Source organism: Barbus barbus, assembly GCF_936440315.1.
Source record: "Barbus barbus genome assembly, chromosome: 15".
In the NCBI taxonomy this organism is placed as follows: domain Eukaryota; kingdom Metazoa; phylum Chordata; class Actinopteri; order Cypriniformes; family Cyprinidae; genus Barbus; species Barbus barbus.
The window spans coordinates 19,293,626-19,321,467 of record NC_136743.1 but is presented as its reverse complement, the minus strand read 5'-3'; the positions used below and the strand labels follow the sequence as shown (position 1 = coordinate 19,321,467).

The 27,842-nt window shown below is 36.1% G+C and overlaps 5 protein-coding genes across 14 annotated transcripts in view; 3 read left to right on the top strand and 2 right to left on the bottom strand.

Annotated features, from left to right (window-relative positions):
* Positions 1-417: 417 nt before the first annotated feature.
* Positions 418-7,660, top strand: stk25b (serine/threonine kinase 25b). Its single transcript, XM_079435612.1, has 11 exons — positions 418-828; positions 1,239-1,469; positions 2,605-2,661; positions 2,785-2,893; positions 3,017-3,174; positions 3,438-3,623; positions 5,325-5,470; positions 5,659-5,767; positions 6,839-6,910; positions 7,122-7,258; positions 7,374-7,660. The coding sequence occupies exons 1-11, from the start codon at positions 799-801 to the stop codon at positions 7,411-7,413; spliced, it is 1,275 nt and encodes a 424-aa protein (XP_079291738.1). The 5' UTR covers positions 418-798; the 3' UTR covers positions 7,414-7,660.
* Positions 6,191-18,391, bottom strand: septin2 (septin 2). 6 transcript variants are annotated; one of them, XM_079435613.1, is made up of 13 exons: positions 18,251-18,391; positions 16,951-16,992; positions 16,645-16,759; positions 15,120-15,206; positions 14,828-14,951; positions 12,832-12,966; positions 12,577-12,694; positions 12,392-12,493; positions 11,497-11,642; positions 11,159-11,242; positions 10,389-10,449; positions 10,199-10,293; positions 6,191-7,268 (listed from the first exon to the last, which is right to left on the bottom strand). In XM_079435613.1, the coding sequence occupies exons 2-12, from the start codon at positions 16,972-16,974 to the stop codon at positions 10,207-10,209; spliced, it is 1,083 nt and encodes a 360-aa protein (XP_079291739.1). In that variant the 5' UTR covers positions 16,975-16,992; positions 18,251-18,391; the 3' UTR covers positions 6,191-7,268; positions 10,199-10,206. The 6 variants fall into 6 exon arrangements, with proteins under 6 accessions (XP_079291739.1, XP_079291740.1, XP_079291742.1 ...); XM_079435616.1 differs by lacking the exon at positions 6,191-7,268 and adding an exon at positions 8,619-9,485; XM_079435615.1 differs by lacking the exon at positions 6,191-7,268 and adding an exon at positions 9,675-9,780.
* A 3,590-nt stretch (positions 18,392-21,981) lies between these two features.
* LOC306881568 (transcription factor SOX-14) lies at positions 21,982-22,674 on the top strand (the record flags this gene model as incomplete). The annotated part of the gene is made up of 1 exon (XM_079435754.1): positions 21,982-22,674. The coding sequence occupies one exon, from the start codon at positions 21,982-21,984 to the stop codon at positions 22,672-22,674; it is 693 nt and encodes a 230-aa protein (XP_079291880.1).
* Positions 22,675-24,763: 2,089 nt separating this feature from the next.
* Positions 24,764-27,104, top strand: cldn18 (claudin 18; the record flags this gene model as incomplete). Its single annotated transcript, XM_079435753.1, has 5 exons — positions 24,764-24,983; positions 25,468-25,632; positions 25,767-25,968; positions 26,065-26,098; positions 27,099-27,104. The coding sequence occupies 5 exons, from the start codon at positions 24,764-24,766 to the stop codon at positions 27,102-27,104; spliced, it is 627 nt and encodes a 208-aa protein (XP_079291879.1).
* Positions 26,745-27,842, bottom strand: part of hfm1 (helicase for meiosis 1) — a 26,625-nt gene continuing 25,527 nt past the window's right edge. For all 5 annotated transcript variants that reach the window (XM_079434546.1, XM_079434548.1, XM_079434547.1 and 2 more), the window contains 3 exons: positions 27,544-27,574; positions 27,305-27,414; positions 26,745-27,224 (listed from right to left, as the gene is read on the bottom strand). In XM_079434546.1, coding sequence (XP_079290672.1) covers positions 27,158-27,224; positions 27,305-27,414; positions 27,544-27,574 — 208 coding nt within the window. In that variant the 3' untranslated portion in view covers positions 26,745-27,157. The remainder of the gene's footprint in view (positions 27,225-27,304; positions 27,415-27,543; positions 27,575-27,842) is intronic.

The following is a 27,842-nucleotide window of genomic DNA, read 5'->3' as shown; positions in this document are numbered from 1 at the left end:
TCTTTTCATCCTGAAATGCGAGTCAAATGTTGGATCACAATAAAATAAAACACAATCTAACAAGTAGAAAATTAAATTTCATTGTTAGTTTCCGGTCGGAGCTGTATCCCTTAGCCACAACCATGCATCTCAAAAGTGGAGGCAAATAGAGCAAAGCTTGCTAGGGCAGGGTATGAGCAAACTAAATGATTGGAGAAGTCTGTCGTTTTAACCTGAAGGTCCAGTTATATCACTTATTGAACATTAGGCTAATATGAGGTGAAAATAAATAAATAAATAAATACAAAACGCATACACGGATGAATGGTTCACAATGATGCATTACTAAACAGATTGGGTGAATTTCCATTTCATGTCGATTTTAATCTTGCTCCCTTCTACCAGTATGACTACAACTCCCACAATCCCCCGTTCCTTGAATCAGAAGCTGCGCATGCGCTGTTGCTCCTATTATTTTGTTCTCCCTCAAGCAGTAAATGAGCCGCCCGAACGTGAGCTGTTCAATAAAAAACAATTAGACGCGGAAAGCGACAAGCTCGTACGCAGATGCTCTCATAAATGGAGCCACACGACACCTAACTGTGATTCTCGCCAGGCTGCGGGGTCCGCCATCAGGGGATTGGAGGCCGAAAACACGGCAGACGAACAGGACATGCAGAGGTGTTTTTGTATGTAAAAGCTAGCTAGCTAAAGCAGGGGATCGGAGGAGGAAGAGCAAACCGTTGAAGAGTTTCCCAGCACCCCTCCTTTGGCAGAAAGGGCCACATCTGCTCCCATCCACAGCGACCTGCCGTCAGGATGGCGCACCTCCGCGACATGCAGAACCAGGTAAATCCGCAGCCCAGCCGAGTCTGGTCCTTCAGCATCCGGGGGTATTTATCTCATCATCACTCAAACCACAATAATGTTTATTAAGTCTGGCATGACATTTCTCTGTTTAGAGTAATTGAGGGCTGTCTTAACGTTATATTGTGTCTGAGTAATCAGTTTTAATGCAGATAATTGGAAAGCAACATCTGGTTTTTGTTCCATTTCATGTCATGTCTGTTTCATTTAATTTAAATTGTATATATCATTATATTTATATATACATATGTAATAGGCTTCTCAAACATGTATATTAGATCATCCCGATGGATGTGATGTAATCTATAAGGGTCCATAGTAAGTAACTGATCATTGAAGTACATCTGTCATTGTATCTCATAACATTCCTCTGCTGTCTCTCTCTCTAACAGAATTCCCGGCTTGACCCGGAGGAGTATTTCACGAAACAGGAGCGCATTGGGAAGGGGTCTTTCGGTGAGGTCTACAAGGGCATCAACAATCACACTAAAGAGGTGGTGGCCATCAAGATCATCGACCTGGAGGAGGCAGAAGATGAGATCGAGGACATTCAGCAGGAGATCACGGTGCTCAGCCAGTGTGACAGCCCCTATGTCACCAAATACTATGGCTCATATCTGAAGGTACGCTCTCCCATTGTTTGGGCGCAGAGGCGTATACAGACAAACAATAGTAAGAGTTTTTGAACGTCAATACAGCAAGTCAACATGAAGTCGCTTTCTTAAAGGGTTAGTTCAAGCAAAACTGAAAATTCATTGATTACTCACCTTCATGTCGTTCCAAACCTGTAAGACATTCGTTCATCTTCGATATTTTAAGATATTTTTGATCAAATTTGAGAGCTTTCTGACCTTGCATAGAACCGATCGCAAGTCAAATGTTGCAAGTTCCAGAAACACAGTAAGGACATCGATAAAACAGTCCATGTGACATCAGTGGTTCAACTTCAATTTTGCGACGCTACGAAAATCATTTTTGTGCACGAAGAAAATAAAAATAATTTATTTAACAATTATTTTCTCCGAGTTAGTCTTTCGCCGTCTTGGAGAGTACCATGATGCATTTGTGTGCGCTTTGCCCATAATGTAATCAGCGCTGTTTACGTTCAGGAGAAATTGCGCACATGCTGTCATTGTGCAACCAATTTTTAAAAGAGCACAATGCTGTTTGCACCTGAGTGGTGTGGTTACTGCATCTACTAGTAAGGGTCAGTTAAGCTATGCTAACTAGCCAAATAATGTCCCCTTGACAAACTCTTATTTGGTTTGTAACGTCCACCATTCAATCAAATTCTTATGGATAGAATCATATTTTCTCTCATTGAATATCCTGTTTCAGTCAGGTTTAAAAAAAAAAAAAAAAAGCTTTTTATGTTTACATAATGCAAAATACCAGATCTGTTATGATTTCTTCCAGAAAGTAAAGTCTGCACCTTCACTCTTTAAAATAAATATAGAAAAAGGGGGTTTTTGAGGTGCCATTTTGGGTTCCCCAAAGGTCTGTTCTTTTTCATAAATCTGAAGAAAATTTTAATAACTTTTTCAACTATAAAGATCTTTTGTTGGATTTGAAAGGTTGCATGGATGATACAGGTTCTTCATAGAACCATAGATGCCAATAAAGAACATTTATTTTAAGCCACATGATAAAATATCTACTTGATATCTAACATAAATATTTAACATGAATGCTAAAAACATGAATGTCAAGTGGCATTTAAAGAAATGGCACTTGTGTTATTTTTGCTATTGTCTGTAGGGAACTAAGCTGTGGATCATCATGGAGTATTTAGGAGGCGGCTCTGCTTTAGATCTTGTAAGTAGAACAACAGTGGCTCTTAAGTTATGGGAATATTTTTATGTGTGTAGTCATGAATTCTTAAAGAGCTTTCAGCTTTTGAAATTAAATTTGTCTTCTGCTTTCCTCCACATGACTCAGTTGAAACCAGGACCGCTAGAGGAGACGTACATTGCCACTATATTGAGGGAGATTCTGAAGGGACTGGAATACTTGCATTCGGAAAGGAAGATTCACCGTGATATCAAAGGTGTGATAACCTACACGTCTGCCTACTCAATTAGGCCGGCTAGGAAATGCTTCATATTTAATCATCTGCTTTCTGTGAAATCTGAGTTCTGTGCTAATGATTCATGTTTGTATCTTGTGGCAGCTGCCAACGTGCTGCTGTCTGAGCAGGGAGATGTAAAGCTGGCAGACTTCGGGGTGGCGGGACAGCTCACAGACACCCAGATCAAGAGAAACACTTTTGTGGGAACTCCTTTCTGGATGGCTCCTGAGGTCATCAAACAGTCAGCGTATGATTTTAAGGTGCAGAGATCCAGATGAATGGGCCTTTCTCAGCATGCAAATGAACAATCGGAATATTAATGTGCAAATGTGGCTGCAGAGCTGTGAAAATACTGGGGTGGTAAAACTGTTCAAGTTTTTTTTAAAGTGGTAGGCATGGAAACTGGTAACTAGCGTAGTTTCCGTTTTAGGATAGTAGCAGCTAATCATATTATTTCACAAATATTTGTATAATAACCAGTTGAAATATGAAATGAGACTTAGGTTTGCTTTTCTGGCTGCAGGCAGACATTTGGTCCTTGGGAATTACAGCTATTGAACTGGCGAAGGGGGAACCCCCAAATTCTGACCTGCATCCGATGCGAGTGCTGTTTCTCATTCCCAAGAACACTCCCCCGACGCTGGAGGGCTCCTACAGCAAACCCTTCAAAGAGTTTGTGGAGGCATGCCTCAATAAAGACCCTCGCTTTGTGAGTATTCAGCTTTTCCACTGATTATATGACAATGCTTCAGGTTAAGCCCAATATCCACAACGGTCTAACATTTAGAATAATTACAATTTAAAAAAATAAAAATCTCTTATGATCTCTAAGGCTGTTATTTAATGATGAAATACAAAAAAGTAATAATGTGAAACGTTACAATTTAAAAGAACTGGTTTCTGTCATTCTAATATGCTGATTTGGTGCTCAGTTTTTATTGCTCCATTGGTAATTATTGTTCTTAAGTTAAAGCTGCAGTCCGTAACTTTTACCTCTTTGTCGCCCTCTATGTTTGAAAACCTGGAATTGCAGTTTCTTGCAGAATTATCTTCTGTGCGTGGGGTTGTGATCCGGTGTTCCGGCACGCCTCCAGCGCGGATGAATCTAATGTTTTGAGGTGAATGTGTAGCTGTCAGTCATTGCACCGGTGTGGATATTTACTGTACTTCGCAATCACAGATTCTAGCCTATGTCTTGGAATATATTACCCAAATCTGAATTTTCACCGGATATTGCCATCTGAACAAGTAACAAGTCTGCCACGTTTGTTCTGCCCAACTGAGGAAAAAAGCATTACAATAAATCACGATACCAACGGTGATTAAATCTAAAGATCAGTTTGCTCATATCACATCTAACTGTACAAAATATTATCATTTTTATACTTTGTTCTCAAATTATTATTGTTAACAACATCAGCATTGCGTGACTATGAGCATAGTATTATATATATGGAATATAATTTAATTTCACATGTGTTTCATAAACTCATAATCCTTTCTGAATTACAATCCGCCATCAAAATGCTAAATTTAATTATTCTAGCTGCTGTGAGAAAAAGCTATAAATGAGCCGGCACCAGCAGGATCCTCACGTGTGATCGCCTACTAGCTTCTTTATGTTTACAGACGTGACGTAATGACGCAGTGCCATGCTCGAATTTCCCACGGAAAACTACCCGTATCACTCAAATTAGAAAACATTATTATAAACTAACCGTTGTGAATCGGGCTAAAGTAAGGTGATCGTTTGGAACAAAAAAGTTACGTACTGCAGCTTTAATATCAATGTTGAAAGCAGTTTTTGTCGGGTAATATTTTTAAGGTAACGAATACTTTTTTGGGGGATTTTCTTTTTTATTTATATATATATTTTATCATGTATGATCACTTTAATGCATTGTTGTTGTTGAATAAAAGTATTAAAGGATTAATTAATTTTTTTTTATAAATGTTTTGAATGTTAGTCTATCAAAGTTTCCACAAAAATATTAAGCCGCACAACATTCATAATAATAAGAAATGATTTTGAGCAGCAACTCGGCATATTAGGATGATTTCTGAAGGATAATATGACACTGGAGTAATGAATTCAGAATGAAAATTCAGCTTTATCATCAGAAAATAAATTCCATTTTAAAATATATTAAAATAGGCAACAGTTCATTTAAATTGTAGTAATATTTCACAATATTACTGCTTTTTACTGTATTTTTCATCAAATAAATAGACTTGGTGAGCATAAGAGACGTAAACATTAAAAACAATCTTAATTATTCCAAAATTTTGACTGGTAGCTTAGCTGTAATAATAGTGTCCATCAAGAACCGGTTGTAGTCAGACATCTCAAGCTTTTTGAAACAAGTCATTAAAAACCTCAAGAATGACTCCCTATTCTGGTTTTGTGCAGCGGCCCACCGCCAAAGAGTTACTGAAGCACAAATTCATCACGCGCTACACCAAGAAAACGTCCTACCTGACAGAGCTGATTGATCGATACCGCCGCTGGAAGTCTGAAGGCCACGGAGACGAGTCTAGCTCTGATGATTCTGATATGTATGTCATCCATCCATTATGAGGCACATACTGTACAATCAATAACCGCCCTCTAATTCATCATTATACATTATTAATTTCTTATTACTTGAGTCCTGTCCTTTTAATTATATATCTGGTGAATTGATCCTCATGATTTATAGCCTTGAAAGGAACAATGTTCTCCATTCCTCCTTGTATTCAAACAGGGATGGAGATAGTGATGACAGAGACCAGTGTCCCATGTGGACGTTCCCCACAGTCCGGCCCAGCTCCATGAACAAGCTCCAGAAGGGCTACACAAACACAGACTCAGAGGTCAGTATTCAAACATCTACTTCATGTTTGCTTTAAAAACTAAACAGCATTGGCTGGGGTTGTGTCCTGTCATTGTCGATCATAAAAAAAGGAAAACAAATTTTAGTAGTGTAATTTCATTATTTATGATACCAGTTATTTTTTTTCCCCCTCACTTTATTTTGATCTTTTCCACCTCGGCAGGTTACACCATACAATTACAGTAGTGCTGTCAAATGATTAATTGATGATATATGTGAGTGTTCTGTGTATATTTATTATGTGTATATATAAATGCACACACATACAGTATATATTTTGAAAATATTTACATGTCTATTTATATTCATATAACTTATATTTATAAATAAATTTAATAAACAATGTTGCTCTGAAATATACACGTGTGTGTATTTGTATATACATAGCACACATACATATATTATGCAAACAAAAACTTTTATTTTGGATGCGATTAATCATTTGACAGCACTAAATTACAGATATAAAATGACTGAAGAATGATAAAATGATTGATAACATGTATATGTGCTTATTCTACACATTTAAATAGCAACTCTGAAAAAGTGTAATGAATAATAATATGACAAGATGATGGTAGTAAAATAATCTGTTAAATATATAAATACAAGGCCATAAAAAGTTTGGTCAAAAACGTGCACCTATTTCGTGTTCAGAAGAAATTGTTTGTCGGTTGTGGTTCCCCAATTTAGTTATTTTTAACTAAAACTAAAGCCATAAAAACATTTTCATTTCTTGAAATTAAATAAACTATCTGAAATAAAATAAAGTTTTTCTGCTACTTGCTAAGGCAATATTTCTCAATTTCTTTTTAGTTTTTATGTAATAAAATAACTAAAACTGAAACTACAGCTTAATAAAAACTATACAGACATACATTCAAAAGTTAAATAAACTCAAAATATCAACAAAAACTATCAGTGATAGTAAAATAACAGTGCTGTGGACCATTTACACAATTTTATTTTGCCATAGGCTTTGTACTAAAGCATCAGTACTTTTAACATCCATACATGAAAGGTAAAGTTTTGCTTTGAATTTGTTTTACAGGCAGCAGAAACGGTAAAGAGGCAGCCCAAGTCACAATGTCTGTCAGCGCTGGTCTCTCCCATCTTCAGAGAGGTAAAAACCCCCAACACTCTCATCTTAAACTCTCACCTCGTGTGTATATATAATCAAACATCTCCCTGACTGGAGATTCTCACTTCTCACTGTAACTCTAACATTATCAGTTTTGATCACGGTAGCAGTAGATAAGGCAGCAGTAAAGTGCAATAAACTGTGATAAGCTCTATATGTTGTAGAGTTAAGTGTAAGTCTGTTTGCTCTCCAGCTGAAGGAGAAGAGAAGGGCATGTGGAGGAGGAATGGGTGCCATAGAGGAGCTGGAGAATGCCTTCAACCTGGCAGAAGAGTCCTGCCCTGGCATCTCTGACCTCCTGGTCACACACATGATGGAGAGAGTGTGCAGGTGAGCAGGTCTTAATGAAAAAAAAGAAAAGACAATGGTATAGAAAATATACCACTATACAAGTAAAAAGTGCATTTGAATGTAATATTTAGATTTAAATAATCTTTTGTATCAGGTTTGCTCTAAATGGCAACACCACGCCATCATCACGGTGAAGCCCCGCCTCTGCTGCTGCTCCTCCCTCTTCCCACCCCCAAAATCATCATCATCGCCCCGTCAGGACCACAATACGACTGCCCATCATTCACCCTCTCTTACCCCCAGAGATCTTTTAATTAGTTATGATTAAATATTTTTACAGTTTTCTTTATAGAATGGAAAGTATTTAAGAGAGAAAGCCATGTCATTGAGCGAACTGTGTTTACCTGTTAGATCCAAATCCTATTATAAAGTGTTTATGGAAACATGGTGTTTGTGTGGTTATTTGTGGTATGTTTAGAGCTCTTCAAATATTTGCTCACACTTTATTTTGGGGTGTTGTCGTTACAGTGTAATTGTACATTGAAGTACTGATCACAACATTAGCAATGCATTCTTACTGTAGGGTTGAAAAAGTACCTTTTATGAGATGGTCATTGGCTCTGTTTTGCAAAACCACTCATGTTTTATGATCTCATCTAAAATGTGCATCTTGAAAACATTGGGCAGGCACCAATTTCAAATATGCCAGCACTGGTCTGTTCTTTATGGCCGTCTGACACAAAGTGATGTTGACAGCTTCTAAAATATGTATTTTTTTGGCAAAATCCATGTGCCATTCAGTCTGTTTTTGGTATGTTGACATCAGTGTATGAATGACTGCCCTCTGTGTAGGGCTATTGTCCTGCCTCTGTATACACCAGGGTGAAATCTTGGAAAAGAATGCTTGAAGGCAGAGGGCAAATATCAGTTTTAACTATGAATGCCAGCAGATGCCCAGACCCCAAATACATGATCACACCATGTTGGTATGGGCCCTATGCGAAACCCACACTTCGATCATGCTTCTGTATGCAAGAGGTTTTTAGGTTTGAAAATTAATAATTCAAAATTAAGTTTTGATGTCACTACTTGGGATTCCACATTCTTGTACTAACTTTGGGCTTACTGTGATTTGTTCACTGTGGCCGACCTTCAATGCAAAAGATCTTTTCTTAATCAGTATTTTTGTGGTTTAATAGTAGAGAGATTTAAACATCTCTAAAATGAGAAGCAAAACGGCATACTTTTTCTCTATACTTGTAAATATTTGAAAGCCTTGATCGTTGTTGATTTCTAGTTATGATTTACGACGTCTAGCGGCCATCCGAAAGATACTGTTTTGTACTTAGTCAACCAGCCCCCCCCCCCCCCAAAAAAAAGTAAAAGGGCAAACCCCAAAACTGTTTCAATACAAAATTTTATTACAAGATGATAGACAATAATGGTTTAATAGAAAGTTCAAGTGAAACATTAAAACTGGAATGTTAACTGCAGTTTTCATGACCAAATATGAAAAGCAAATTCAACTAAATAAAAGTTATATTTGCTTTTGCGTAACAGATTTAAACATAATTATTCATTTATTACATGGAAATTTGATTCAACCACAGGAATAAGAAAATATTTTAACCATAGATCCCAAAAGGAAGTGGTAAAAACTTGGCATGCACAACAGCATATTTCAATGTATCCGAATTTCACTCCACTGAGTAAATTTCACATTGCACTCATACCAGAACAATGTCTGATAGTAAATACATGATGGTATGCACTCAAGTACATATAAAAATCAGCAAAACGAGATTTAACATTAGAGAACAATGTATTCTTCTTCATTAGATGGCATTGGGAATGAATCATGGGTCACAGTATAATAATAAAAATAAATAATGTTTTGCATCCGTTTAGGAACCATTCAACCGAACAGCACATATTTCAAGACTTCATACAGGGAAGAGAGAAGTACCTCAGAAAACTCCCGTTCAGGAGGATAGCAATCTCTCTGGCAACACTTAGGAAAAGTATAAAATGGTTCCACCAAAAACTGCCACCGTGACACTCAAATTCAACAGCTGCTTGTATATTCACAGTGTTTGTTTAGCTAGATGGGATAGAAATGACTTTGAGAGGTCATGGAGCTACACTACTATTAAAGATGCTCTACAGTAGAAGATTCCTTCCCAGCAGCATTTGGCTTTTGTAACAGAACAGGAAAAAAAAAAAAAAGTTATTTTAATTACTGATGGTTGTTCTTCATTTTTGATTACTGGAACAAGGGAAAACAAAATTAATGAATATTAGCAACAGCATTTGAATAAAATGCAAAAAAAAAAAAAAAAAAAAATTATATATATATATATATATATATATATATATATATATAAAAATATAATACTGCAAAAAAAAAAAAAAAAAAACAACACCTTGACAAAAAAAAAAAAAAATTTAATCATACAAGAGTGAAAGAAACTCTCCAGTCTCTCCTCTTTTTCCACATTTAGCAACACTTCCTCTTCTTGTTTTGTGTCTGACTGGGTCAAGCTCGAATGACAGGTAAGCATCTATAAGAAACACATACAAAAACCAGCCCCACCGCCTATAATTGCATATTTAATAACAAAAATAAAGAGTTTTTAAGTAATATATGTTGATTTGTGTACATGAACAAAATATTACTTTTTTTTTTTTTTTACAAAGTAAAAGAGAGTGTTTTGTGCCACCATATTAAAAATGCCCTTGGCATTTTTGCTTTTATTAATTCTTAAATCCCTGCAATTCATAAATTTTTGGTGGGCAGAAAATAAAATGAAAAGTTGAAAACTGAAAATATTGTTCCTTCTTTATTGGCATATCATTGTCACGGAGTCGATCCCACTACAAAACTGTGGCAATATTATGTTAACAAAACATCAAATGCTGAAGAGTCGGTTTGGTTGTGTTGATCTGGGGTTAATGTTTGTGTTTGTAATGCGCTCTTACCGAGTTTTTCACTGGTGTGGGCTGTCTCCATCTCCATCACCCTGTTTCTGCATCTGCGCCTGCATCTTAGCGATCATCTCCTGCATTCGCCTCAGCTGAGAAACACACAAACAGTGTCACACACTGACCTTCACACTCAAACTTTTGTTTTTATTAGCATTCAGCGTGTGTTTAGTTTGAGAGATCATACCTCAGCCTCCTTCTCCTGCAAGATTATATCCTTGTCCATTTCCTCTGGCTCCGGATCCTTCCTGCACGACAAATCAGGTATATTATTTGCTAAATTATGAAAACTGTGATTTAACAAACAACAGGACAAAAACTGTATTAGTAAACCACCAGCAGAGTGCTTTGCGTTGCAGAGTTTAGACAAGACAAGAAAGACGAATCATGTTAATAGTGAAAGCGTGTGATAAGCGGAGCAGAAAGTTGCGGAGGAGGTTGTATTTGAGTATTTGCAGGAGTGAGACTGAAACAGAGTCTGTGTGCAGTAAGAGGAGCAGAGCCAGTGCTAGCATCAGGCTGAAGAATAGGTAGAGCTGTGACTGAGCTCCCAGCAGTACCTCCCCCTCCTTTCCTCTGATGAACACAGATCCGACCGCTCACTGCAGATCAACACAGCTCACCTTACAATTGAAGCTTTAGTCTCTAGATTGTATAGAACAGTTTATCAACTGATTCAGCTTAAACCAGACAAAGCAATGCTGCTGTTCTCCTTTCATTTCTGCTATCAAATGACTATTTATATTTGTCTTTAGCAAAAAAGAGAAGTGACTATGTAAAAATTTGCTATTTTAATACATCCACTTAGTCTTGCCAGGTTTGGGATCTTCAAATATCCTGGCTACACTCACAAAGCTGTTTTTTTTTTCATGGAGGTTGAGGGAGGAGGTGAAGACAGACAAGCAGAGCAGTACGTACACAGGCGACAGAGGCAGAATATAACCATGGGAGGACAACCTGCCGCCCCGCTTGAGGCGCTCTGAGCGGAAGTTCTCGTAGTGAAGGTCCTGAGTAACTTCCTGCAGGTCCTGCATGTGGGTGCTGGACGGATGACAATAACCATCAATAGACAATAATGACAGAGACCGAGGAAATGGTACATTATCTTAGAATGAAAATGAGGCTGGGAGGGACAGAAGTACAGTCCATTTAATATATTTGACTGTTTAAAGGTACAATTCATGTTTTGTAGACTAAACAATCAACTCATATTTTCTTGACAGCCTAATTTTTTTTTGTGTGTAGAATCAACAATTTTAGAACATTGAACAACAGTTAACTAAAAAAAGGCTTACATTAGCATGGTGCGAAGTTTGAGGAAGTCATTGTGTTCTGGGTTTTCTACCTCCACCACACCCCATGGGTACAAACGCCCTCTCACTTTCTTCCCCTTAGCCTCAATCTGCTGGTTGGATCCCACCACGGCGAACGGTATGCTGGCCTACAACAGAAAGATAAAGAGGAACTTGAAAAAGAAAGCGGCCTAGCTTGGATGCTTGGTACTATCTCCTAAAGATCAGGAAAAAGTAAGCATCAAGTGATCACAAAAAAATTACAATAGACATCTTTCACCATCATGTTGTTCCAAACCTGTCTGACTTGTGTTTCCCAATTCAGTTTCAATTACAATTCCCAAAACCAGTCTCAATTTTCACTAAATGCTTAAAAAGAAGGCATTTATTTGATCACAAATGAAGTAAAAACAGTGTAAATAAAATAAAAACAGACTATTTAAAACAACTGTTAACTTTTTTAAAATGTATTTTATTCCTGTGATGGCAAAGCTGTTCAAAATTATTCTTTGATTACCAAAAGGTACTTTTATGACATTAAAATGTTTTAATGTTTGCACGCCTCTGGAGGAACTAGGGGTTAAGTGTCTTGCTCAGGGACACATTGGTGTCTCACAGTGGATTCGAACCCGGGTCTCTCACACCAAAGGCATGTGTCTTATCCACTGCGCCATCACCACCCATTTTAATGCTTAATTATTTCAGTACTTTTTTCTTTAAAAAAACTGGTTTACTGACCCTAACCTTTGAACAGAAATGTATGTTTATGGTGCTTTTGTGTTTTTTGGGAAGTGTTTGAAACACATGGGTTTAGAACAACATGAAGTTGAGTAAATGGTGATATTTTTTACTTTGGCTGAACGGTCTCTTTAAATTCTATAAGGAAAAAAACACATACCTTGAGAATCCGGGTCTGCTCTTTGAAATCTTCATCCTCATCAGACTCGGCATCAGGGAGGTGATAAATCTTGATGCCATGCTCATCGATTTCATCCAGAATCTAGAGCCCGTTAAAAAATGCATATAGCCAACAAACCAAACACAAGATCAATCCATCTTTGGAAAGAAATCTGAATGGCTTACTCTGCGCTTGAGTCTCTCTCTCTCCCTCAGCGTCAGCGTATCTGCTTTAGCAATAACAGGAACGACATTCACTTTGTTGTGAATGGCCTTCATGAATTGGACATCTAGAGGTTTCAGCCTACAAAATTGAAGCATAGGAAAATCAGCCATTTAAATCCAGAATAGAACTGTGTGAAGACTTAAACTCACACATATGACAGTGGAAGGTGTCAGAAAATGTCTCTGTTGAGTAAAAAAAAAAAAAAAAGAGCTCACCCATGACCCAGAGGCGAAATGAAGTAGAAGCAGCAGTGCACACGGTTGTCCACAATGTGTCTGCGGTTGAGTCCACTCTCATCATGAAGGTAGCGCTCAAACTGGTCATCGATGTAGGAGATAATGGTGTTAAAACTGTACAAGAAAAGACAGAGCACATCATGAAACACTTGAGGGATACAACAACAACTGAAACTTTCAAGGAGTTTTAACTGCCCCATTCCCTGTATAGGTCAGACTGAATTGATCAGATAAACTAGTATCTCTTGTCACTCGTTTGTAACGCTGGTATCCTTCTGAAAGAATTATAGCAATGTTCTCCTTATCCGAGTCAGTCTCCCTATACTCTCAGAGCATTAACTTATATGTTCATGTTTATATATGCATATTTTGCTAAATAACTACCATATGTATGTCTCTAAATGAAGACTTTTTTTTTTAATTAATGCAAAAAATATTCAGAAACTAACACGTTATATTTTAACACACATGCTAGTGATATATAATGTTAACTCTGGTATAAAACTGAGGCATTAAAATGTCAAGTTTCACTTGTATAAAATTTATGTGACAGAATACATTTCCTTTTTCAGATGCGAGTGCTTCGATATTCTCTTTCTGCTGTTTTAGCGCTCAAGTGGGTCAGGGAGCAGTCAGGAAGAAGTCACACATGTTTCCTGTCTCACCACTTCCACTAGCAGAGCAGCATTCCCAGAACTCAAACAAGAAAAAAGAAACCCGCTTCCTTCATTCCTCCATTGCACTCTCTATTCTTCATGTCTCCAGTTACACCATTAAGTGTCTCTCTCTTTTCATAAATAAAAGCCAACCAAAGCTCTCTTAAAGAGAATTATGGGAAAACCAAACCTCATTAATATTCATGAACTCATTACCATGTACTCACTCTTCTGCCATCACAGGTACATATAATGTTTTTTTAATTAACACAAATTAAGATTTCTAAAAAATCTTCTCAAAAGATTGCAGTCAGTAAAATAATAAAAATCGACCTCTGTGAATACACTACTGCTCAAAAGATTGCGGTCAATAAGATTTTTATTTTTTAATCTGACACTTCTATTCAGCAAGGATGCATTAAATTAATCAAAAGTGAAAGTGAAGACATTTACAATGTCACAAAAGGTTTCTATTTTATATAAATGCCGTTCTTTTGTATTTTCGGTAACACTTTAGTATAGGGACCATTTCTAACGATTAACTAGTTGCTTATTAGATGCCTATTAATAACATATTGGCAGTTTATTAGTACTTCTAAAGCACATATTTTGCATGACCATATTCTACATCCCTAATCCTACCCAATACCTAAACATAACAACAGCCTTATTAACTATAAATAAGCAGCAAATTAGGAGTTTGAGGCAAAAGTCATAGTTAATGGTTTGTTAATGATGAGAATTGGACCTCAAAATAAAGTGACCATAATTTCGATCCAAAGAATTCAAAAAAATAAAAAATGCATTACAGTTTCCACAAAAAACCCCACAAAAAACCCATTAAGTAGCAAAAACTGTCAACATAAGAAGAGTTTCGTGATCACCCAATCAGCATAATGATTTCTGAAGGGTCATGCGTCTCTAAAGACTGGAGTAATGATGTTATAAATTCAGTTTTCCATTACAGGAATAAATAGTTTTTTAATATGTCACAATAGAAAACAGTTATTATTAACTGTAATAATATTTCACAATATTACTGTTTTTACTATATTTTTGATCAAATAAATACAACTTCGGAAGAGCCTAATAAACTTCGTTCAGAAACAAAAAAGACTTCTCAACCCCAAACTAGTGGTAATGTACATATAAATGCAAATGAATATATGCTAAATTGTTGAAGGTCTAAAGAGCACATCATGACTGTAATCAGTACAAAACCAATGGATGAATTAATGTCTTCTACAGCAAAACAATGTATGACAATAAGTGTGCTGAGCATTGTTAACATTTATAATGGCCATCAAAGTAATCCTCACCAGTCCTGGCTGTTGATGGCATCACCGTATCCAGGCGTATCGACCACAGTGAGACGCAGCTTCACTCCACGCTCCTCGATCTCCACCGTCGAGGCCTCGATCTGCACCGTGCGTTCAATCTTCTCTGTATGACAAGACCACATATAAAAGCCACATCAACCAAGACTCAAAAAACAAGGCTGATATCCAACCTTCTGTGCAAAACTGCCTCATAAACATCAAGCCACTTTTTGATAAGAATGTGTTTAGATGGATATCTGAACAGTAACTTCCTCAGTGTTGAAACTCTCACCTGCAGCACCAGGAATGATCCTCTCTGGGTAGAGATCAGTGAGGAACAAACTGTTGATCAGCGTGGACTTCCCCAAACCAGACTCACCTGAAAACAGCAGAAGTGCTAATGAGGAAACACTAAATCATTATATCAACTACAAAAACACTGACTGCATTTCCCTTCGCAAAAATAAACAGCATAATGTCAAAGCAAACATCGTAGACTTTATCGTTTTGTTTCTGTCTCAGTCGAGCTGCCTTCCATCATTAACTGAAGCTGTGCAGCAGTGAAAGGGCTCGCAGTCAGAGGTTCTGCATTCCTCTGTGATTTATTTTAAGACGATGGGAAGACTGTACAATGGGCTCTGCTGAGCGGGCAGCTCCCGGTCACCCTCCCCCACAGCAGATCTCATGTGTGTGTCAACAGCTGTACACACACACACAGAGATGAGGGGAGAGTCCCAGCCGCCTTCAAAAAAAAAAAAAAACTAGGATTCATCGTCACTGCGGAGCAGCCAAAGACTCTTGTTCCCACATTAATTTTAACGACGCAATAACCATTTAAACATGAACTACTATGTTTTCTACTACTAAAATGTGTTTTCCCTCCAAATATGGAAGCTGCTGTCCATGATGTTTCTAGGATGTGACATTTCTCCTTATGTTCACAAAGAGTTACGCTGCACACTTTACTATAATACTGCAGAAAAAAAAGAAAAAAGACAGACCTGAAAACAGCTTATCATAGTTATAATATAAATTACATGGGAAAACGAATGGTGTATTGTTAGTCTTCGGAATAAACATAGCAAAGAAACATTAGAAATTCAATTATAATTGCATAGACTGTTTATATGCACAGGACAACTTAATTTAAAACATGTGAATTTGTTCTTAACCTGATTCTAATGTTAAAGTTGCGATGAAACAAAAGTAGCGACAGATATTTCTTCTGTATTGTGACATACACCCGAGAGTAACTATTATTAAAAAAAGTTTAAAAACAATAAAAAAAAATTGTATGGGTCTTGGTTCTATGCATCGGTTGTTAAATGGATTTTGAGACGTAGGTGATGGACACAAAAATGGAGGGAGATAAATGTGAGCTGGATTAATTATTTACAATAAGGAGTGAATTTTCATTTAATGTCGACTTTAATGAGATTACACAGCTGTATGTTTTTATGCAGAGGAAACCAGCAGCTTGAAATATAACACCTCTTTTTACTCTGATAAAATACACGTAAAATTAAATAACAGTATTAAAGTATGTATATTTGTGATTTTAGTGGTTCCTATGCTTTCTCTTAATTTAGAATAAATTTAAGCACAAAAGTTATTGGCGAATCATGATTTGTTTGTTCATACACAATTTTGTACATACACATGGTTAGTGAATGAGACCCATTGTGTTATGGTTGACATAATGGGAATAATTTGAAATGATAGGAATGATAGATGGCAGTTCAGATTATACAAACAACAATTGAGTTCACATTTGAACTCACATCAAATTGAATTGACATCACATCAATACTACTTACCCACCACCATGAGAGTGAACTCAAAGCCCTTTTTCACTGATTTCCGATGTACCTGATTTGGCAAATTTGCAAATCCCACATACCCAGGAGTCTCTGGGTTTGTAAACTGTCCCTGCTGAACATAAGAGAGCAGAATACGCACATTTAATAAGTTTTAGTACACTGCTCTCTGAAATATTTGATTCTCTCAAATGCAATTCAATTCAGAACTTAGAACATATTTTGAAACATCCCCAGTTTCCTTGCACATCAGTCTCTACATAAGACTAAAACCGTGCGCAACATCCACCCGTCTCATTTCCTTACCTTCAGTTTATCGGCTTGAGACATTTTGAGCTCGAACCAAACCTGTAAACATATAAAGATTTTTTTTAAAAAGGACTTATTTACAATATATATGTTACCACTTTACATTGAAGATCAACTATAGGTATTTAAAAAATGGACCATCTTGATGTCGCAAAAAGAGCTGAACTTTCACGCACGAGAAAACAGTCGATAAAAAGGTTTCACAGCTCTACAGGAACAGGAAGTCAGTTCCTGTCTGCCAGCATCAGTCTCACCACAAACCTGCACCAGCCATTCTACATTAAGAGAACTAAAATCTAGTTTGTGTTTACTCATTTTATTCCAGAAAAAGTACTTATTTAGATTCCATATGAATATTTATTTAATTAGAGCTGAGACTTTCTACCGGGGGCCTCAATAAAACTGAAATACAAGAGAAAACAAAAATGACAATAATCTTAAAATATCTTTTAACAAACCCCTCAAGACAAGAACTGTTTTTTTTGCTTTCTCCCAGGGTTCCTACTGGAAAAGTGAGGTATAGCCCAATATTAAAATTATGATTTATAGACCTGAAAAAAATTATGTTAATTAATTAAATCTTATAATTTCATATTCTATTCTAGTTATAACATATTGTATCAGGTAGAAATACAGTGAAATGTAGCACACACACATTCACTAATAACCATAAGTTAGGTTTTGAGACACAATTTGAGACTCAAACATGACGAAATGCCTAAAGATAAGAACTCAGGGACAGACAAAGACCGAATAAATCAATATTAATCAAATGAGCAGAGACTGAAGAAACGAGATGAGGTTGGAGTGAACATTTACATTTAGTCATTAACTAATTATTAATAGTCATTATTATCCTTATCATGAACATAGAAAGAATACATTTTGTACAATCCGCAGTAAAAACAGTATGACAGTATTAAATAATAAAATGGTTAGTTAGTGCGGATATGATGAGTTTGCGTTTTATTCAAACAGAGCAATGATTTTAATAATATTGTTTAAAGTAAACAGCAGCTTCGTTCCCCCAGTACGTAAACAGAAACCGACTTTAGCAAAGGAAAAACACATATTTTAGGCTTGTCGCGTGAAAAGTGAGAATCTGTAATGTGAATATTGTTGTTGGTTGATGTAGGATTTGATTTCTCTCACTGTGACACGCCTCTGTTAACGGAGCTCATTCACAGAGGTTACGAAAGACACGCTAATCTTCAGACAAGCAGGAGTCGCGCATTAGATTAAACCTGACCTGTGACCTGAAGCACACAAATAAATTGGATTAATTGTTTCGATCTACCTTTCAGTCGCAGAAAATCTTGAGTTCGGTGCCGCAGGAGGTGGAGGAGACGACCAGCCCAAATTCCTGAGATTCCGGAAAACTCTCATTAAACGCCGACAGCAAACACACGTGTGAAGTAAGAAAAAGTCTCGTAGTTTCAAAATAAAAGTCCCGTCGTAGCTCCATATCGAAGATATTTATAAATGTTGTTTGCAGACTTAAATTATGCACAAAACTATACTTATTAAAACATAAAACCTACATTTAAAATTGGGTTATTACAATTTCTAGGTATCTACTTTATTCCTTTCTTTTTCAGATTTCATTACATGGAGATAAAAACAGAAAAAAAGTGTGTGTTATTTTCTTTAATATTTTAGGATTTCAGCTCTAAATAGCATATAATAACATTTAAGACATAATACAGCCAAATAATTTCTACTGGTTTAAATCACATCATAATATTGCCATAGGTCCTATATTCAGAATCTCACAGATATAACATGTATGATTGGCAGTGACCTCTAGTGGTGATATACAGTAGACAGTTGCACAATTTTATAGAAAAACAAAAGTATTAAACGTCACAGGATGTTACTGGAAATACTTGAAAAAATACTCTCGTTGCATTAAAATGTTTTATTCATAATGAATGGTGATTACGTTTTTTCCTGTTAAGAGTAAATACTAAGTTTTCTCAAACAACGGTCTTAACAGACATTAGAATATGACAAATGCTAAAGATTATCAGACATTTTTCTGTATTTCTCTCTCATGCGCACACAAAAATATCTTGTGAGACAGAAAACTGCATCCAAGAACTCGAAACATTTTATTTTCTTAACAAAAAGGTCATTCACATCAAAGTAAGTTTAACATGCCATGATAAACAGCAACAAAGATTCGTTTAGAGGTATTGAAAATAAATAAGACCTTCTGGATTGAATATTTAACTGTAATGACATATGACACTGATATGTGACACCAAAAAAAAAAAAAAACCTGCATCTCTGCATTCTGTACATCCCCCATCAACTCACACTGAGTAAGTATTGCAGTGCTTACAGGGCAACTTTCACGTAAAAGCTCCGTTTAATTTGCTGTGGCACATTCGAAGTCTTCAGCCTGCATTTAGTGCTTTTGCAGAAATGCCTTATTGCAAATGTCTCTAACTGACTGCTGACTGCTGTGATTTGGGGGTTGCAGATAGGCAGGCTATAATGTCCCTCGGCTTTATCGCCAGTATTAAATTCACAGGGACAAGAGTGGCTAGGGATAGATCATGACACCTCTCAGGATTTGAGCTGTCTCCGTCAGTCCTCCAACACATTTTTACCACCAATATTTCCATGAAAGGCTATTAAAGCAAAGCTTGAATTCTCTCAAATATGATTAAAATAAGCACAAGATTTATCCCCCAGAGCAGAGGAAATCTGGAGGATTGCTCTGGAAGAGGTTTTCAAAATACCGCTTTAAGGTGTCACTTGCTCTTTACTACACCGAAGAAAGTCCGAGAGTAATCAGAGTTTTATTTCATGCTTAAATGCCTGTATTTACAGATTCATGCAACATGCAAGAGAAAACATAGTGTAGAAATTGCTTGAAATTATTTTTGAGTGGCCAAAGTTTTTTTGGGGGTTATGTGAAACTGTGTATATGTGTGCATGTATTTATTTATAGGTATATGTGTGTGCATTTATATAGTTTTTGCATGATACAAATGTTATATGCACATAAATGCACGCTTTACCATTTACATTTAAGTACAATTTATTACAGTGTATTTTGTTACTTTTCCCTTTTTAATCTATTATATACCTTTTATTGGTTATTATTTTCATTATTATTGTTATTATTATTATAGATATTGCAATTATGTAGATATTTGTCGATCCTCCTGGGTGGTAGTAATTTAATAAATTTAAAAAAAAGTATTTTCTTTCCACCCTCATTTAGTTAATTGCGGAGAAAATAATGCAACAAAAAAAAAAAGAAAAAAAGAAGAAAGTTCCTTTCATAAGCATCATTCTCTCTCCTGGACACTCTCTTTTTTCTCAAGCACTGCATTTTCCATCTTCCTTCTAAATTTGAAAATATACTTCTGACGTGATATATAAAGGAACTGATATTCTGCTATTTTGCTTGGAGGAAAAACAGATTATGCTGGTCAATTTGTGCTGTTGGCAACTATAGTCTTGCTAATCACTCTCCACAGGGAGCATATAGTCATATGCATTCAATTTCTCTTTCTCTCTTTCTGAGAGTGTAGAATGCATGCAGAACACAGCTATATAAACTATATGATAATAAAATTGCATGTTAAATTTGAACCTGGTGCAATGACCAAATATTTGACATCTAAACATATAAAGTTAACATATTATACTTATGATTACTTATTATAACAAAAACCAGCTGTTAATAGAGGAAATTGTTGTTTTTGAGAGTTTAACACATCTTTATATTTCTACATTCCTATGCCATATTGCATTTGTAACAGCTGTGCAGATAAAGGGAGGGGGGGCTTTAAAATGGTATAGCTAGTGGCAAAGCATTGTGTGATGAACGTATAAACATAATTAATTGTCAAAGCAACCAGGAGACAATACTTTTTAAATGTTTTTTTAAAGAAGTCTCTTGCTCACAAAGGCTGCATTTATTTGATGAAAAATACATGAAAAACAGTAACATAGTGAAATATTACAATTTAAACTTTTTTCCCTTTATTTTAAAATGTAGGCCTAATTTATTCTTTTGATTCAAAGCTACATTTTTAGCATCAGCATCTTCAGTGTCAAATGATCCTTCACTCTAATATGCTGATTTGCTGCTCAAGAAAAATGATCAGTATTGAAATATTTTGATATTGATGCATTTTTTCCAGGGTACTTTGATACATGGATCGTTTAAAAGAAATTATTTATTTGAAAGTTAAATATTTTGTATAACATTATGAATGTTGCAAATGCTTCAGTATTCTTGGGTGTAAATGAGTGTTTTTACATTAAATACTTGACATCATTTTATATAAGTGTAATGTTTGCACCTGATTCTCAAAAACTGATTCATTCTGCAGGAGCATGTGAAATTCACTGGCCAAAGCAAGAAGGTGATTCAAAGAAAAATGGTCGCAAAGGAAATGGTTGTGGCTTCTAAAATACACATTTCCCCTTATGCATTCATATAACTTTTAAGCTAGATTGTTGATCACAAATAAAATGCATGGACATGTTTTGCTTATGACAGCTTTTGTTGTAAATAATCTGTCGCACCAAGGACAGAGTTCACTTAATAGTGTCCTCCTCGCACTGTAAATTCAAGTGTGTGTGTGTGTGTGTGTGTTTGTTTGAAAGAGCGGCTTACCTAAACTTTTATAGGCAGCTTTAAAGTCATTTTAACTTCATTGAGTCTCTCTTTTCGCAGAAATCACTTTTTCTGGTATCACTGTAACTGTATTATGTCGCTCACGCGCTGATTGGGCACGAGAGGTGACGATGTTTCAGAGCGCGCGCTCCTCGCTGCAAAGCTTTCTTTGGAAGAGATTTGAAACAAACGTCTCACAAACCTTCTCACACACTTCAGTTTCAGTGGCAAAAAAATTAAATAAAAATAATTCTGCCTTTTAAACACCGCTGCATATCTCACCTCACCTCATCAGAGGAGGAACCCTCTCTTTCCACAAATGACTTCAATATACTTTCAGGTGTTATAGAAACTTTTTTTTTAAATTCCGTGACGCAAAGCAACAAATGAATTCGAGGAACATGATGAAGCAGCCCACTGAGCACATCAAGAGACCAATGAACGCGTTCATGGTCTGGTCGCGAGGTCAGAGAAGACAGATGGCACTGGAGAACCCAAAGATGCACAACTCTGAGATCAGCAAGAGACTCGGCGCCGACTGGAAGCTGCTCTCTGAGTCTGAAAAGAGACCTTACATCGACGAGGCCAAAAGACTACGCGCCCAACACATGAGCGAGCATCCCGACTACAAATACCGACCGAGACGCAAACCTAAAGGACTGCTGAGGAAGGACACGCTGTTGACTTTACCGCGTCACGGCGAGCGAGAACTTCAAGCGCTCTCAAATTTGGACAAACCTAGACCCCTTAATTCAGCTGCGTCCATGCAACATCCTTTCATGGAGCCGAGCCGGTCAACTGTTAGCACTGCTACCACGGCTTTTCAACACGAAAAACTTGCTTTAGCCCCGGGCTCGTTGGCTTTCTCTTCTGCTTTTGGCTATCAGAGTGGACACCGGTCCTTCGGGAGTCTGGGATGCTCGGGTCAGTACGCGCACACTCACCTGTCACCTGCAAACCCCGGATACCTGCTGCCCTGTAACTGTTCGCCCTGGTCTTCTTCCAGTCTCACACCTCCACTTGCCTATATAGTGTTTCCAGGTATGAGCAAGACTGCGATCCGCTCTACAGCGCTGTGACTCAGTCATTAAAATGTCAATAGCATCGAGGAAAGTTTTTTTAAATAGAGAAACTTTTATCTTTTTTGGTCTTTTCTCAGTTCAAGTTCAAGTGCAGCTTGAATAAATGTTGATTAAAATACGTTTAACTATTATTATTAATAATCATTTTATTTATTTGTTTGTTTGTATGTACGGGATAGCCTATTTGTTTTCACATTGATTAATAGGCTAAAGCTTATTTGCTATTATTGTAATAATGATAAATGTTACTGCACAGAGCCAAAGATGAATTTTAACACAATCAAATACCAGACACAGTGGTGATTTGAATAGGCTAGTCTTTATGGCATTTTCTCTTTACTTGAAAATTTCTATGTAAATGAATGGAGCGAATAACTTGTTCAAAGACATTTTCTACATGCTAAACTGCCAAAACAACAACAACAACAACACACACACGCATATATATATATATATATATATATATATATATATATATATATATATATATATATATATATATATATATATATATAAATAAAACATTATGATGTTACATGACCTGTTGATTTGTAAAAGTGTCTCTGTAGGTATTTTAGCAGTAGCATGCACATTTCAAATAAAACACTTGTTTATTCAAAATAAACGGTCAACTTACTGTATACACAATATTTTAATATTATACATCACAACCGACATTTTTACTTACATTTAATTTTACCTACTAAAAGGTTGCAGTATTTGACCTTTGATTATTTGCTAGTTATAGTCTTATGATTTATCCACAGGCTGTTGAAACATATTTTGACCGCATTCAAAAGCTGTGACTGAAAGCCTTAAGGCAAAAAAACATTGTATCATTAACTTTTCAATTGTAAACAAATTGTCTAAATGCTTGTCTGTTCTGTTTTGCATAATAAAGGCAGATTTTCGCATTCCCTTGTTTCATGCATTACCTGTGTGCTTTTGCCATTGTTTTTTTCCCCCCATATCCTGAAATATTTTTCATGTTTTTGTCATTTATCTGTCCTCTGCCCCGTCCAATGTAATATATTTATATTGATGTTCTAATTACAAATATAGGGTTGCAAAGCAGGGTTGAATATTTAGCCTAATTAAAGCGATGTGGCTTTTTTGGGATCAACCTTTTATTGTTTTTCCAAAATTCCAATTATTTTCTCTAATTCAGTTTAATTTAACAGTCTATATTGAAGATGTATGAATATGTGAATTAATAGAAGGACAAGAGGTGGGGGAGATGGAAATCATTTGAGGCATCGAGTTGACAAATGTCATTATCTATTCATATATAATTTTAAATAATTAATCTAACATTATATATAATATATAGTTCATCTAACATTTGTAATTTCTATATAAAGCACTATATATACAAACACACACACATTTTCTACAGAAACTGCTGATTATGTCTGGAACATATTCATATCATTAACTACAATAAACAAGCTGCAACTGCATGATATCATGCACAACCATAAAGGTGATCACTGCTTTTTTTTTCTAATAATTTATTGGATGATGTACAGTATACATCTTATCACATGCACCTTAATGGAACTAAATGCAATAACGTTTTAGAATCCTTGCTCATTCCACAAGGGCTCACGTTTTCTTGGCTGTCCTACAACTGTCATTAATTACTCGTTGTTAGCACTCTTTTCACCTTCTGCTGATTCTTCATGCATCAGTAATTGTCAAGTATTAAGCAGAGGAACAATCAGAGATAAAGAAAAGGCAAAGACAAGACTTTGTCTCGAGTGAAATGCTTACTCACCAAGTCAAAATGATCCAATAATTAGGTGTGCATTGTAAGGCCAGTCTTAACTGTTCTTAGATATTACACATCAGGTGAGTATCAGAGAGATGTTGCTTATGGATGACTCCTTTTATTACTCTTTTTATAATTTTGCTGAAAGTAGGTGGAACTATGACAACTCAGTGCTTATCAAGTATCATTTTTATGAGTGTGCATGTGAGCCTTCACATTATAAAAAGCAGTGTCACCCTGTCCAGCCTCAGTCAACCTCAACACTTCTCACCACCAACTTCACCAGATCCTAGACGAGAAACGAAGACAAACAGAATGAGTGCCACAGCACTACAGACCACAGGCTTTGTATCAGGCGTCATCGGTACGGTTGGAGTTCTTGCTGCCACGGTCATGGATGTCTGGTGCACCGAAGACCAGCAGGAGCACGAGGCAACCTCCATCCACCATTATAAGGGTCTGTGGAAGGACTGCGAGATGTCCCAGACTGGACTCGCCGTGTGCCAACCTCTCTACAGCTACCTGAGCTACTCAAGTAGGTTAACATAATGCGATTTTCTGTGTTCAAACCCAATAATGACAACCAAGTCTATTCCGGAACCTAAAATTAGAAATTTGTGCTGGAAATTATTTTTCTCACTATAACATGTCTAGTCTAAAAAAAAGGTAGCTATATAAAAAGTTTTTCCATGTCTCTGAGGAGGTGTTGTCATCTGCTCAAGTCCAAAAATGTAACTTCTGTCATTATTTACTCACCATCATTGTATGGAACACAAAATATATTTTTTAAAATGTTAATGACCAAACTCCCATTGACTTCCATTATATTTTTTAACCACATAATCAAAGTCAATGGGAACCAAAACTTCAAAATATATTAAGAAAGTCATGCAGGTTTGTAATGACATGAGAGTGAATAAATGACAGATTTTTAATTTGTGGGTGAACTATCACTTTTAAATAAAACAAAAAGCATTGATTCAAAAGCATTAATATTCTATATCCCTGTATTTTTTCAGGAATCCTTCAGGCTATAAGAGCTCTGATGATAGTGGCAGTTTTAGTAGGTGTGATTGCAGTGTTCATCGGATTCTTCTGCCTAAAGTGCCTCAATATGAGAAGCATGGATCTACTGACCAAAGGCAAACTGGTGCTAAGCGCAGGGATTTTGTTTATCATTGCTGGTAAAAAAAAAGCTTATTATCACCCAGTATCTAACTGAACCCCACTGATCTTTCAATTTGTTTCTATTATGTTAACAAACTGTTATTGTTACAATAATTCTCAATATGGTCCACATCATCTTTGTTCTTTTCAGGTATTTTTGATATTTCTGGATCATCAGTGTATGCTGATCAAATAGTGCCTAGTTTCATGATGCAATACCCAACCCAATACAATCAAAAGCAAGGAGAGAAGGGAGGAAAACATTGTGGGAATGGCATGGGCATGGGTATGGGGGGCATGGGCACAGGCATGGGTATGGGGGGCATGGGAGGATTTAATTCATTTGCTTCCAGGTAAGAGGAAAAAAAAGATTTTTCACTCGCATATGATTCACAGGTGTCTGATAAGTGCTGAATCCTGTTATCTCTATCTTTGTTTTGAATGGTCAGGTACACATTTGGTCCTGCCCTCTATGTAGCCTGGGTAGGTGGAGCTTTGTTACTTTTGGGAGGAATTTTGAAATGCATGGCATTCATTACAATGCAAAAGTAAGTTTCACTCCAACACAGACCTCTATCTATCTATCTATCTATCTAAATAGATGTTCTATGACACATATTAGGTTGATGGGTTGTAAGCTAACTAGCATGTTCTATTTTAGCAACACTGATACGAGAGATGGCTATATTTACAAAACCACAACCCAGCGCAGTGGGGCAGATGAAGACTGTCACCTCCAGAGAATGAGAGGAGAACAACAACAAATTTAATCAATGAATCTTTTTTTTCTTGTCAGTTATGTCAGACCTATGTAATGCCTTGCACTGATGAACTGAAGAAATCTTTTTGAATGCTGAAGATATTTCGATAATTGCAGTTAAAATGTGTTAAGTGATTAGTAATGACTCTATTGAAAAGTCTTGATTTTATATGGGTGAATTGGCCAGATAAGGTGCTTAAGATTCAATAGCTAATCAATGTAAATAATTTGCTGTTTAAAATTATAATAAACTTTTGCCACAACTATAATTGACATGATGCAGCTGATTTGTTTGGTCAAGCACAAAACAATTTCTTCAATTAACCGAGAGTGGAGAAGAGAGGAGAGGGGAAAAGAGTCAAACTACTTGCTGATTTTCTGTAAGGTTGATATATTTCTAAGACAGAAGTAAACATCTTGAAGTGTATTACAGCTATGTAAATATCATATCATAGACTTGTATTTTTACATAAAGCTAATTCAAATTAATAACCCTAACCCAACCGCTAAAAGAACACTGTGGGGTAAAAAAAACTTAATAAATCACTTCTAAACATTTTGGCAGTCTTAAAAATCTAATTTCATGTGATATTTACAGAGCAATTTTCCAATATTTCTAAAATATTAAATCTCAAAAGTCAAAATATAATTCAACCTGTTCAAAATTGATAGAAAGCTCTTTGTCAACATATAACAACTTTTCTTTTTGTCGTTCACATTCAGTGTTAAACCAAGAACATCCTAACACGACGTAAATATGTCAGGAATCCTTTACAGCAACTCTAAAAAAGGCCATCGAACATCCCCAGAAAAACACTGGTCTCATTGCAGATGTCCTTCGTGTGATCCCTGTAATTATTAAAAAATGTTAACACACAGTAAATCTGTAATATAATATGATAATTAAAGTTAATTATTTCTTAAAATACCTGCTAACAGGTGTGTTTTCCTTCAAAGCTGCATCTGTCCATGTGATAAAATCAAATCTTCTTTGGACTGAAGGTGTTTGGGACTTCATAATAATTTCTGAGCACACTGCCTGTGAGATGATTAATAAAACCTGATGTGACTAAAACACAATCACAGCGATCTTTTCTTCTAGTACATACAAAAGACTTGGTTACCATATTCTTCTTGAACAATTTGAGGGAAATACAGTTATACTTACAGTTTGAGAGGTAACAGCCATTGGTTGGATCCTGAAAAAAAAAATAAAAAATGAATAAATAAAATTATATATATATTAGGGCCGGGACTCGATTAAAAAAATTAATCTAATTAATTAGAGGCTTTGTAATTAATTAATCGAAATTAATCGCATTTTAATCGCATATAAATATTTGACCTGAGAACAGTGAGAAGTAAGTTTTTTTATATGGATTTTTAAATTTCCCATCCACAGGGCCAACCAAAGCGGTCTCATCAGCTTCTTTGTCCATGTTCACTGTGGTTTGTTTTTGGCTGTTT

Bases quoted from the DNA above. Each gene is read 5' to 3' on its own strand.
- stk25b (XM_079435612.1), top strand. From the start codon at position 799: ATGGCGCACCTCCGCGACATGCAGAACCAG. The intron at 1,470-2,604 runs GTACGCTCTCCC...TATTGTCTGTAG, and splicing joins ACTATGGCTCATATCTGAAG to GGAACTAAGCTGTGGATCAT. The intron at 3,175-3,437 runs GTGCAGAGATCC...TTCTGGCTGCAG, and splicing joins AGTCAGCGTATGATTTTAAG to GCAGACATTTGGTCCTTGGG.
- septin2 (XM_079435613.1), bottom strand. From the start codon at position 16,974: ATGTCTCAAGCCGATAAACTGAAG. The intron at 16,760-16,950 runs GTAAGGAAATGA...TCTTATGTTCAG, and splicing joins CTCAAGCCGATAAACTGAAG to CAGGGACAGTTTACAAACCC. The intron at 15,207-16,644 runs GTAAGTAGTATT...TGCTGTTTTCAG, and splicing joins GTTCACTCTCATGGTGGTGG to GTGAGTCTGGTTTGGGGAAG.